The 12,471-nt window shown below is 55.0% G+C and overlaps 1 protein-coding gene across 1 annotated transcript in view; it reads right to left on the bottom strand.

Annotated features, from left to right (window-relative positions):
* The window catches only part of DLGAP2 (DLG associated protein 2), a 476,914-nt gene that overhangs the window by 328,272 nt on the left and 136,171 nt on the right, over window positions 1-12,471 (bottom strand). The window contains exon 3 of the mRNA XM_059384133.1: window positions 2,004-2,036. Within this exon, the coding sequence (XP_059240116.1) occupies window positions 2,004-2,036 (33 nt within the window). The remainder of the gene's footprint in view (window positions 1-2,003; window positions 2,037-12,471) is intronic.

The following is a 12,471-nucleotide window of genomic DNA, read 5'->3' as shown; positions in this document are numbered from 1 at the left end:
ATATGCATGGTAGTGCTTTTCAAAAAATAAAGCCCAGCTGAGACCAAGCCTTCAAATTTTTCCTGCCTTCCTCTGATTTGGAGCAACAACACGTGCACATCTGAAAGCCCTGGGCTGGCCGCAGAGCCTCAGAGCGAGGTAGAAAAGCGCCGGCCTGCCAACAGGGCCTCGGCCTCACCGACCCCCAGGGCCCCCGGGCGTGGACAGCCAGGACAGCTCTCTGCCTGAGTAAAGCGTGCTGTGCACGTCTGCGTCCTGGTCTGCCCCGGAACAAGCAGGGCACTGCTCTCGCTCTTCTCTGACCTCTCCCACCTTCAGTGTGGGGCTGATTCTCTGGGATGCGGACGCCGAGCAAGAGCAGGCCGCGGGGGCCGTGCTGGCCACTATCCAGGACAGGCGGACGCAGGCATGACATCTGACAGGGCGGGGCTGGGGGCTCAGGACCTGGGTCGGGGGTGTCCCCGGGGCGGGGGGGCGCGGGCTGCAGCCCTGCCCCTGTGTGGGTGGGGGCCAGTGGCGGGGTCCCACCACGGGTGTGCCTGCAGGAACACACAAACACCTGTCCCTGAGGGAGAACTCCCCAGGTAACACCACCTCGATTCATGCCGCGGCCTCACCGAACCGCACAGGCCATACTGAGTTGTTGGAACCTCATCTGCCCTCTCAGGACAGCGCGGGGCAGCAGACCGTTAAGACCCAGACTCCACGCGACACACACACACTGTGCAGACAGCACACGCTTGTGAACAGGCAGGCGGGACAGTGGGACGCCATGGGGTTCAAGCACAAGGCAGGGGCTCTGGCATTTCTCCAGGGCCTGAGCGCACTGAGGGCTCCAGCAGAAAGCACGTGTGGGCACAGCAGAGACAACTGCACAGGACAGCAGCGCGCGAGGTGCCCCGTCCCGGTGTGTGGCAGACATGGAAGATACCACAACAATAAAGAACAAGATGCCCAATGCCCGGAGGACACACACAGGCCGGAGAACTCCACGGGCAGCCCAAACCCCCCGGGTCAGGAGGCTGCTGCTAGCCCTCCCAGCGGCCTCCACTCCCAGACCCGGGGAACCCTGGGGTCTCGGCTCTCCTGCAGCCCGCACGGTGTGAGTTACTGTGCTTTGCCGCGGCCGTACCAATGCACGGTGTGGTCCGCACACGTCACGGTGAGAAGGGCGAGGACTTAGTGACCCACAGTGCAAGCAACAGTGTTTGATGGAATGTCTAGGTCACCCCAATAGTCACCTTCGCTCTCATCTTATGGGTATAGATCTCTGGGGGAATGCGATGACATCTGTGCGGCACGGTGCACACACGAGCCATTCACATCCGGGCATCCTGGGATCCTGGCCTCCAGAGGCCACCAATCCCCACTGGGGCGAGGCCAGCAGCCAGTGGCTTGGACGCCGAAAATCAAAACTCGGAGAAATTCAGAGCCCCCGCTAATGGAGGTTACGTCCCAACCCCAGGCCCTCATCTTCCGTACTGTGACTCTGAGAAATAGGACAGATTTTGGGTCTCACTACCCTGGAATATAGTTAAATCATTCAGGAGCTCTACTTCTCACAGCATCTCAGACGCATGGATTCTGAGCTACTGTGCACTGTCTGATGTCACCGAGGACCAGCACAGCTCCTGCTATGTCCCTCAGATTTGCACATTAACAATACAGGATAGCTTTCTGAGGTCTTACTTCATACGAGGTCCATCAGCGCTTTGACTGATATATTTAAAGCCAAGAAATACATATTTTTAATGTCACCACTTATTACCTGGAGCAACCTGATTAAAATTTCTAAATCTAAAACAAAAAGGAAAGGGTGGTAATTTGGCTGTGATTCAGTGTTCCTTTAGCAGTGACCCCGTGTTGCCTAGAGCTCACCGCGCACACCACACGGGTGGCTTTACCCGTCTTCCATCAAACACCACAAAGACGTGCCCTCGGACCCGCCTACCACCGTCGCCCCCCGGCGCCCCCGCCGTGCCCACGAGAGGCAGCACACTCACCTTCCGGCTCCCCGCAGAGGGTGCACTGGGACTCTGCAAACAGAAGGAGAGAGAGAGGCTGTTACTAAGAGGTCCCGGCTGCAGACTGCACCCCAGCAGCTGGAGGGACGGGATGCCAACTACCACTGTCCACCCGGCCCATGGACACAGCAGCCCTCTGGGTACTGGGCCAGCCAACCCCGCATCTGAGCAAATGTCATTGCAGAGAACCTACCTCAGCAAATATTTCATACATTTTAGTAAACTGACGTTCTCTGTCACAGGCACGTGCACACACTGCACGTTCTCATGGCTATGTACGGCCCAACACAACCAACTTAGCTGAAATCAATGGTTTATTTTATCACCTAATCTAGTAAATAAACCTTTACTTTGATGACAACTCTGTTCTATCTGCTTTCAGGCACAAACAAACATGAGCAAAAGGATGATCTTATCCTCCAGTACGAACTGTCCTCAGGACACAGACCCGTCCCTCTGTGTCAGACTCAGCAGGACAGACCGAGGTGTTTGGGGGTCGCAGCACTCACCAACACGTCAGAAAATTACAGCAGTAAACACAAGTGCAATGCCTTCCAAGATACATATTCTTTATGGAAAAGAAGTCAGACTTTGGGGCCACGTCCGTCACTCTGCGACGACTTGCCCCTGGGGCTCTAGCAGAGGCTCGACACTGGCATGTCTAGCAGGGGCTAGACACTAGCAGGGGACACTGGCATCCTCCACGTGGGGATGGGAGGCTGAGCGACAAATGGTTCAAGCAGCCCATCAGGTGGCCAGCCCCAGGCAGTCAGGGGAACGCCAGCCTCCTCCTCCAAACCCAAGGAGCAGCAACAGGCTCACAGAGGAGACAGCATCTGGACTGAGTCTTGAAGAACAAGTAAGACTTTCAATAGAGAGAAAGACGGGAGGCCAACACCGCAGTCAGAGGACAGGCACGGAAGTGTGCTTGGAGGACAAGCTGGTGGGAGCTGGTGTCCCCTGTGGTGGGGGAACACATCATGCACAGTTTGGGGGGGGGAACCGAAAATTACAGAAGGAACTCAGACTCATTACTCACATAAAATCAGGAGCCAAGGATGGTTTCTGAGGAGGACTGGGGAAGTTAGTGCTTCTTTAGTGGGATGGCCTGGTACCCAGGAGGGGCTGGGCAGGGACAGGGAGGGAGCCTGAGCATCTACACTCACCCCGCCCAGCAGGGATATGTGGGTTCGTGGGCAGAGGCAGATGAGGGACAGAGGGGTTTGACGGACGTGGCAGAGAAGGCAGAACTGTCCTTTAAAACAAAGTGGACTTGGAACTCATCTGACTTCTTGGACATCAGCCTGATCATATCAGGGGGTAAATCGCTGTGCTGGCCCTTCCCGACAGGCCCCGAGCTCAGTGTCCACTCCAGCTGTGGAGCTGGACTGACCGGGCCTCTACTCTCTGATGCACAAAAGTGAAGCCCAGGACTCAACGACTCTGCATTGCAAAGGTGGTGAGGCCAGAAAACGGGAACCCAGAGGTTCTGAAGAAGAGAGTGTGACCGGGTGCATGGGAGCTTGCGTCCTCTGACACCGTGCCAGAGCTCAGTCCAGGGAGCACACAGACACGGTCCAGGATGGAGGCGGGGGTGGGGTGATGGGGGGCAGTGGACACAGCACCAAACAAGGGTGCAACCCTGCAACGTCCATGGCTGGCATCCGTCATCAAAGCGCAGGTAAGCCACCAGCACACACCACCTCCAACTGAGGGTCTACAGGAAACAAAAATGAGGGTCTTTCGCTTGGGGACACAGCGACATCCCAGGAGCTCACTCCAATGCCCAAGGCCCCTGTGCTGCTCTGGGTTTCAGAAGATACAGCACTGTCCACCCTCTGCATGGTCACTATGCGTACGATGCAGAGTGCATTCCAGGCAGTGGTGGGAACCCCTCGTCACCCCCTCTGTGGATGTCGCCACTGTGGCTGTCAGCATTAAGGGATCTGTCTGAAGCCACACGATGGCAGCGTCCCCAGCCCTGGCTCTCCTCAGAGTGACAGGATAGAGCAGAAACGGAACTGCTCCCAGGGACTCCGGGAGGCATGTGTGTCTACGGGGAAGAAAGAGGTGACAGCTCAGGTCTCCCCAGTGGACCACAGAACTGGGGAAGGAGACTTGGGGAGGGGCAGCCATGACTTTAGAGTCTCGCACTTAGGAGAGCCAGATTACCTGTCAGCTCACCTCAGCCAAGACCACTGTCCACCCCTGCCCCTACATGGGACCAGAACCCAACACCAGGCTGCTGGAGCAGGAGGTAAATCAGAAACGGGCTTTTACCACTCGTTGTGAAGGGCTAACCTAAATTTGCACCAGAACGGACCCACAGACACAGGATTCTCTGAACGTCCAATCCCCACCGCAGGCGGGATATGGTCAGAATCACCCACCAGGTTCAAAGCACAGTGACACCTAGAGCACAGGAATTAAAACCTTTGGTCAACTCAAAATCTGTGGGTCAGAGGGCACCAGGAGTCTGGGGAAAGGTGTCCCTTTGGCCACCGGCATGTTAACTTCTCTAGAGTCCAGGTCTTGTGCAAATGTCATTTCTGAGTCCACCATTAATGGCTCCAGGCCTTATCCTTAAGTTATTTCCAGCCAGATCACAGCTGAGAAACCAACATTCCCTGCGTTCTAAGTGAGTCACCTTGCACTTCCCTTAAGTCCATTGGAGCCTCCCGCCCCAGGCTGCAGGACGATCAGGGAAGCAGCGAGGTTCTCCCATTGTCTACAGCACGTGCGTCCTTGGGGAGCATCCTTGGGGAGCCCAACTCCGCCATGAGGTGAGTGACCCCCAGGAGCACCCAAACTCTACCCGCTTGAGTCTGGAGTGCAGAAGGAGGGAAGGTTTCAGGGTGAGGGAACCCACCCCCCGGCACACAGAGGACTGCTGGGTCAAAGCTAGTCCCAGTTTGCTGGGATCGCAGACACGGCCATCAGAAGACGCTCCACGCTGCAGGTTAGCAGCTCGCCCCGCGAGGGAGGCTGAGGGCCTGGTGAGGTCGGGCTGGCTATGCTGCGGGCTTCCTCCCGGTGGCCATGAGCCGAGGCTCCGGAGGCGCTTTCCCTTCTGGACCTTCCTCCCCTTCCACCCTCACCCACCAGGCTGGGAACGAGTGAAGGACAGTGAGTGTGACGCAGCACGGGGCCCAGGGCTGGGCTGGGCTCCACAAGGGCAGTTAGGGTCCATGCCCGTCGTGCTCTAGAACCGCGGCCATCCTTGCCACCTTCATGCCCTCCATCATGCCAGGCTCGCTCCCACCCATGGACCCCGTGACAAGGAGAGGAGCATCCGTGGCCCTGGCCTGACAGCATCTGATTGACAACAGACTGTCTTCCCTAAACAACATCCATAATAAAACAGTCTGGATGCAGACTGGAGTAAAACTTGATCTATTGTGAATTCATCATCACCAGCATGGAGTCTCGTGCAAGTTAGGAGAAGACTCTACTAATTTATGCTAATTGACATGAGACAGAGAATTCTGCCGGGTGATTTTACGTGCACATAATCTGTACTTGAACCAGACGCAGCCTGGCAAGAACAGGCTTGTTCCCCAAGCTCCAGACGTGAGCAGTGACAGCCTAGTCCACCCTTCCCTTGGCAGAAGGTGTTACCCTGCTTTCCTCGGTCCAAGAAGAGGGCACGTCTATGTCTCTGGTATGAATCCAGAGGCACTGTATCTGGGGTGGACCCTGTGGATCGCTGCAGGTGTTTTTAGAGGGGGCTTGGGCCAGGGTGGGAAGCAGGCGCACGTGCAGTGACTCTCCCACCCGAAGGCGCGTGGGCCCCGTGACACCCCCACGCTGACTCCCACCTCTGTGACTGCCAGGGCTGCAGGATGCGACATGGAAACCATCCTCTGCCCCCGGGAGCCCACTGAGGGAGTGGCTGACACGCATCCAGCTGCTCAGGCTGGCGGCCAGGCTCCCGGCATGGCCAACTGCAAGATCCCTGGGAGTAGGACCCACTTTGCAGAGCCCATGGAGGTGAGGAATATCGGCACGGATTCTGCAGAGTCAGCCTGGCTCCGGTGCCAGCCGGCGGCCCAGCCCAGGCCGCGTTCAGCGGGGGCTGGGCTGAGCAGACAGACAAGGGGACAGCAGGCCCAGATCTGCCGCAGGGAGGCTGGGGGATCCGCAGACTAGGCAGCCTGGTGCTGGGCTGCCGGGCCAACCAGACTCACTGGCTGCACCTTCCACCTCCTTGGCCTCGTCCCACTGGGGCCATGACTAACAGGGCCAAGGTCACGCTCCGATGGCTGTCCCCCCAGTCTCAAAGCAGCAGGGGGCTTCCCGGCACTCAGCACGGAGAAACGCTCCACTCGGGGAGCCAGCCTGGGCAGAATGTGAAGCCATCCTCTGAATGGGGGCTGGGGGCGGCCAGACCTGCAGATGCCACAGAACCAGGGCGCCCTCGTGACTGTGAACACTTCCCAAAACAACAAGGAGCATGACAATGGGGACCCTCCCCACAGATCCCCAGGAACAAGGCATGCGCTCGCCCACACACTTGCTGGGATAGGGAAACGTGACACTACGATTTCACAGACACATGATAACGTGATGGTAGTGACCAGGGCTTGACTCAGCAGCTCAAATAACCTGACTGTACATCGACTGAACTCAGTCATCACGAGGTCATACTATGGACTCCTGCGGGCTAAAATGGAAAAATCTCCAACATTCAAAAAAAAAAAGAAAAGAGGAAAGCCATCCATGGGCTTCTCAATTCTATTTTTGGAAGTGTATTTTTTTTTTTAAAGATTTTTTATTTTATTTATTTGTCATAGAGAAGCGAGAGCAAGCACAGGCAGACAGAATGGCAGAGTCAGAGGGAGAAGCAGGCTCCCCGCCAAGCAAGGAGCCCGATGCGGGACTCGATCCCAGGACGCTGGGATCATGACCTGAGCCGAAGGCAGCCGCTTAACCCACTGAGCCACCCAGGCGCCCTGGAAGTGTATTCTTTACTATCTGTCTAACACATGCTCCTCCAGAGAGCCCACTCTGCTCCGCGACATGCACTGGCCATACAAGGCTAGGATAGCAAAGCCTAGAATGACCCACGGTGGCTTTTTATCAGAGGTCATTTCTAGGGAGATACCGCAATGGGAGGGGACACATGGGTCAGGGACAAGGGGTATCCAAGGAAGCTGTCGGGGGACATATGCCCACTTTTAATGTGAAAAGCTTTTTAAAAACGCAAACAGTTTAAGTGAAAGGGAAAACATATTTCTGGCCCAAAGTAAGTCCCTACTATTACCTGCTAATACCCTAATATTACCTGCGAATGTTATCCCTCTCCGAGTTCGCCCGCGTTCGCCCGCGTTCCCCGCGTTCCGTGCCCGCATCAACGGCGCGCTCACTGGCCCGAAGAACCAATAATCCAATCAAGAAGTGGGCAGAAGACATGAACAGACATTTCTCAAAGAAGACATCCAGATGGCCAACAGACACATGAAAAAGTGCTCCATATCACTCGGCATCAGGGAAATACAAATCAAAACCACAATGCGATATCACCTCACACCAGTCAGAATGGCTAAAATTAACAAGTCGGGAAATGACAGATGCTGGCGAGGATGCGGAGAAAGGGGAACCCTCCTACACTGTTGGTGGGAATGTGAGCTGGTGCAGCCACTCTGGAAAACAGCATGGAGGTTCCTCAAAAAGTCAAAAATAGAGCTACCCTACAACCCAGCAATCACACTACTGGGTATTTAACCTAAAGATACAAATGTAGTGATCTGAAGGGGCACGTGCACCCGAATGTTTATAGCAGCAATGTCCACAACAGCCAAACTATGGAGAGAAGCTAGATGTCGATCAACAGATGAATGGATAAATAAGATGTGGGGTGTGTGTGTGTATAAAATATATATAAATGAATAATATATTGTATATTATATATATACATATACATATATGTATATAATATACAATATATTATATATATTGTATATTATACATATATACATATATTATACATATATACATATATGTGTATATATATATATATGAATACTATGCAGCCATCAAAAGAAATGAAATCTAGAGGGTATTATGCTGAGTGAATAAAGCCAATCAGAGAAAGACAATTATCATATGATCTCCCTGATATGAAGAATTTGAGAGGCAAAGTGGAGGGTTTGGGAGGCAGGGAAGGAAAAAATGAAACAAGATGGGATTGGGAGGGAGACAGACCATAAGAGACTCTTAATCTCACAAAACAAACTGAGGGTTTTTGGAGGGACGGTAGGGAGAGTGTGGCTGGGTGATGGACATTGGGGAGGGCATGTGCTATGGTGAGTGCTGTGAACTGTGTAATCCTGACGATTCACAGACCTGTACCCCTGGGGCTAATAATGCATTATATGTTAATTTAAAAAAAAATCCCGTCATACGGGTCGACGCTGAGGAGAGAAGCTTGTGTGTAGGATGAGCTCCGCCTGAGGGAGGGAAGTGGGTTCAGAAGCAAGTGCAGCCCCAAAGGTAAGCCGGCTCTGCGGGACCAGCGGGAGTCGTGTGGGTCAGTTACAGCCTTCTTGGGAAAGGTGTCACATAAAGGAGGAAGGAACTATGCACATTCTGTCTCTAACCATTTTCAAAATATTTTATTAAGCAGAAGACTGTTGGGTGCCAGCCTTTCTCATCTTTTAATGTGCACACCAAAAATACAGAACAGCAGCAAAATGGCAGAAAAATTCATTTGGGGTTCTTCAGTACATGAGGAATACGAGAGCAGAAATCACACGAGACACGAAATGGTCAGGCAACAAGCTGACTGCACGCGGGCTCCCCTCTCAGTGACGATGGCCACAGCATCGTTCCCTCAATGAGGTAACTGCACGTAAACAGAATTCCAAATGCACTTGTTTCATATAAAATGTGAACATGTGAAGGCAAACCCAGAAATTGGTAGCTTTCGTAAAGCAGTGGGTCAGAGGGGACCAGACACGAAGGCCTTGTACGGATGTCTGGAAAGCATGGCTGGCTGGTCATGGACATCGCTGACGTGTGATGCTCAAATACCAGAGGTACCTCCTGGCCTCCCCTCCACCTTGAGTACTGAGGCTCTCCCACACTCCTCGCGGCATTGGTGTGAGAGGGACACAGTTGTGACCAGAACAGGAACACACCATTGGGGAACATCTGACCGTCCACAACTGTGGGAGCAGCAGGTGCACAGCACAGACGGGAAACCCGCCAGCTGCCCCGCACCGTGTCCCCTGAACTCACCTCTCAGCCCTCCCCTTTCCAGGTATCAAATCCCTAAATGTCATATTGGACTCAGGAATGCTTCTGGGAAGCTGATTCCCCTCCAGAGTAAGCTTGACAAGAAAGTTAAATAACTGATGGGAAGGTCTGAAGAAATACCGGGTCCCGATGTTATTCACTCGAGTGTATGCTCACGGGCAGGCAGAGGTGCGCCGGGACCGGGGCTCACCGTAGAGTAAATGGCTCGTCTGTGAATAATCAATGGGTCACTCTATTCTCTGCCATTTTTGTGTATGAAACTCAAAGATCCTCACGACCCCAGTCTTACTAACTCCCACGACAACTCTGGGTAAATAACCAGCATCCTTAGGTCTTTTGTTCAGTCAGGACAAGAGGAGCCTGTGGAAAGGAAGTTGCTGGCCAGTTGCGCAGGCAAGTTCATGGCCAGGACCACAACTGACTTCCGTTTGTTTGCAGGAAGCTGTTCCTGAAAGACATCCGAGGTGCCCACGAATTCTGAACGTGAGGTCCTCTGGGCACTCCCGTCCTTGCCATCAATAACACACATAAGCCATCTCCCCTGTTACTTTAGCTACTGTCCAGGGGACAGTGGGAACGAAGCTTGTGTTAAGCCTGATTTCTGGGTTCCAAGGACCTTTCCTAGCTCATGGTCCCCTCTCCTGAACACCAGCGCCCCAGGGTCCTGCTCATGGCCTGCATGGATCTCCCCTTCCCTGAGCCCAGGCTGGAGCCCCAGGCCCGCCGACGCTATGACGTGCAGCCACAGCAGAGCCCCAGCGTTCCTGCAGGGATGCCTCCCCCAGTCCAGGCCACCCCCTGCACACTCAGCCGCTCTCTCCCACCACAGCACCCTGCCCCCAGCACGTGCATGGTCACTGCTGCCCAGCACACCACAGCCTCCTGATGGGCGTTCCTGTGGGCCGCCAGGGGTCCTTGGAGCACACCCACGTCTATGCTCCCTGCAGTCAGGCGCGGAGGTCCTCACCCCCACAATTAGCTCATGGAGCATGACGTCTGTGTAATGCCTCTGTGTGTAGCCTGGGTGCGAATTCCCTTCCCACTGAGGGCTGAAAAAGGTTCTGCTGCATGCAGGGGCCACTCTGTGTTTATCCGTTTGCCCATCTGTGGATGCTTGAGATGCCTCTGCTTTCTGGCTACAGTGAGTCGTGCTGCTATGAACACAGTGTGCAAGTACCAGAAACCTGGCTTCCGTTCCTGGAGGGCACGTCCTCTAAAGTGTGGGGGCTGAGCCATTCGTGCTAGGGACTGAATGTTTGTATCCACCCCCCAAAATTCACAGGCTGAAATGGAGTCCGAAAAGTGACAGCGTTAGGAGGTGGGACCTTTGGAAAGTGACAAGGTCACGATGGTGGAGCCTCCAAGATGGGCTCAGCGCCCTCATCCAGTGGACCCCAGCGATCTGCCCTCTCTCTCTGTACCCTGTGAGGACCGCCCAGGAGAGGTCCTCGCCCGGAACCAACTGCACTGACACCTGCTCTCAGACTCCCAGGCTCCAGAAACCCAAGTTTCTCGTCTAGAAACCCCTCTCCCAGTTACAGAGTCCAAACCAACCGAGACCATCCTTCCTGCTGTCACTAAGGTGAGCCACCAGACACATGTATGGTTCTAACCCCGGTGACTCCTGCTGCCCGATGATGCCACGCTGACCGCGCTGCTCAAGCCCAAAGGGGAAGAGTCTCAAGTCCTGCCGACTACATCTGCAGCAAGGGAAGACAGATGGACTGGTGGTCGGGCTTTCCTTTCTTTTACTTTGTACCGACTCCAGTGTTTACAGGGTGCTTCAGCCTCACAGCCAAATGGAGTGGCAGGTGCGGGGATGTCCCCTAAGTCCCGGCCTCCCCGTCTCCAGAGCTTCCCCCACCCCTGCACCCGCAGCAGATGGCACACTTGTCACCACTGGTGAGCCACGCGCACCCTCATCGCCCACAGGTTCCCTTGTGGTGCCGTACTCTCTGCGGGTTCAGAGTCCCATACCCACCATTACAGTGAGTTGTATCTGCGTCACAGGGTCACACAGGTACGCCGCCCCACAGATCTTTAGATGCGCTGTTTCCACTCAGCGCGGACGGTATGGGTGGTCCCTTGTATCTCACCATGACTCACAGAGTTGACCGAGGCTAACACGGACGGGTCGGCTTTGATTATTTCCCTTCCCGCCTACATCTGATGCATCATTAGTCCTCTCACACCGCAAGTCCAGGATTTATCACGAACCCAGTCCCTGGCTCCATCCCTACGGCCAACGCCATGTCTCCGAGTGACCTGGTGCTGACCGCACAGCAGGGAGCCTCCTGGCTGCTCCCAGGTCCAGCTTGGAGTTCAAGGCTCCAATTCTGCAGTGCACGTCCGACTGCGCTGCACCCTCTGGGCCCTCTGGCCGGTTCCCCTCCCTCTTAGGAGAGCAGCTGAACGTCTCCCAGTGCCGGCGAGGCTCTGACCCCTGCTCCTCTGATACTGGCACTGGCTACAGGGCTCTATCCTCAACGTACTGAGGGAGAGGGCTTGCATCTGCGGTACCCTCTCCAGAATGTTCTTCTTCCAGACCTCCACACAGAGCTGCCTCCCCTGCCGTGAGGAATACACCCTAGACCCGTCTGCTGTCCTTGTCTATCCTGGCCCTGGCTCACGTCCAGCCTCTAACTCTGTACTGACCCTGGTGAGCTTGGAGAAAGCTCTGACATTGCTCTCTCCCCACGCAGCAGACCATGACCCCAGCCTGCCTCCTGTTCATCATGCTCCTCTCTCGGTCGCCCAGTCTGCAACAGTGCCTGACACACAAGAGACACTCCATGAAAGTGGGCTCAGTAAATCAGAATGCACACAGCTCTCCTCACCATGAGGAGTGGCATCAGCAAACCGCACAGAAGGTGCGCAATGGTCAGGACTCCGCTAGCCAGAGGTAAGGCAGGGCCATGTGCTGTGTCTTAGACGGGACACGGCACCTGCGAGGCCCAGGCTAGAAGATGCACCAGACAAGGGTGTGAGCTAAAACAGGAGGGCGGGGACACGTGAACAAACAGGGAGATGGACCAGCTGCCCAGTGTGATGAGAAACAGAGCCCGGGGGCAGGCAGCCCCCCGTCAGGGACCACTCGTCCGCCAGCATCTGAGAGCCTCGGGACACAAGTGTGCCAGGCTGACCTCTTCGGCTCCTCTGCTGGGCACTCGCCTCTGACTAACATCTGATG

Source organism: Mustela nigripes, chromosome 18 (genome assembly GCF_022355385.1).
Source record: "Mustela nigripes isolate SB6536 chromosome 18, MUSNIG.SB6536, whole genome shotgun sequence".
Classification (NCBI taxonomy): Eukaryota; Metazoa; Chordata; class Mammalia; order Carnivora; family Mustelidae; genus Mustela; species Mustela nigripes.
The sequence above is the reverse complement of the archived record's forward strand: the minus strand, read 5'-3'. Positions and strand labels throughout refer to the sequence as shown.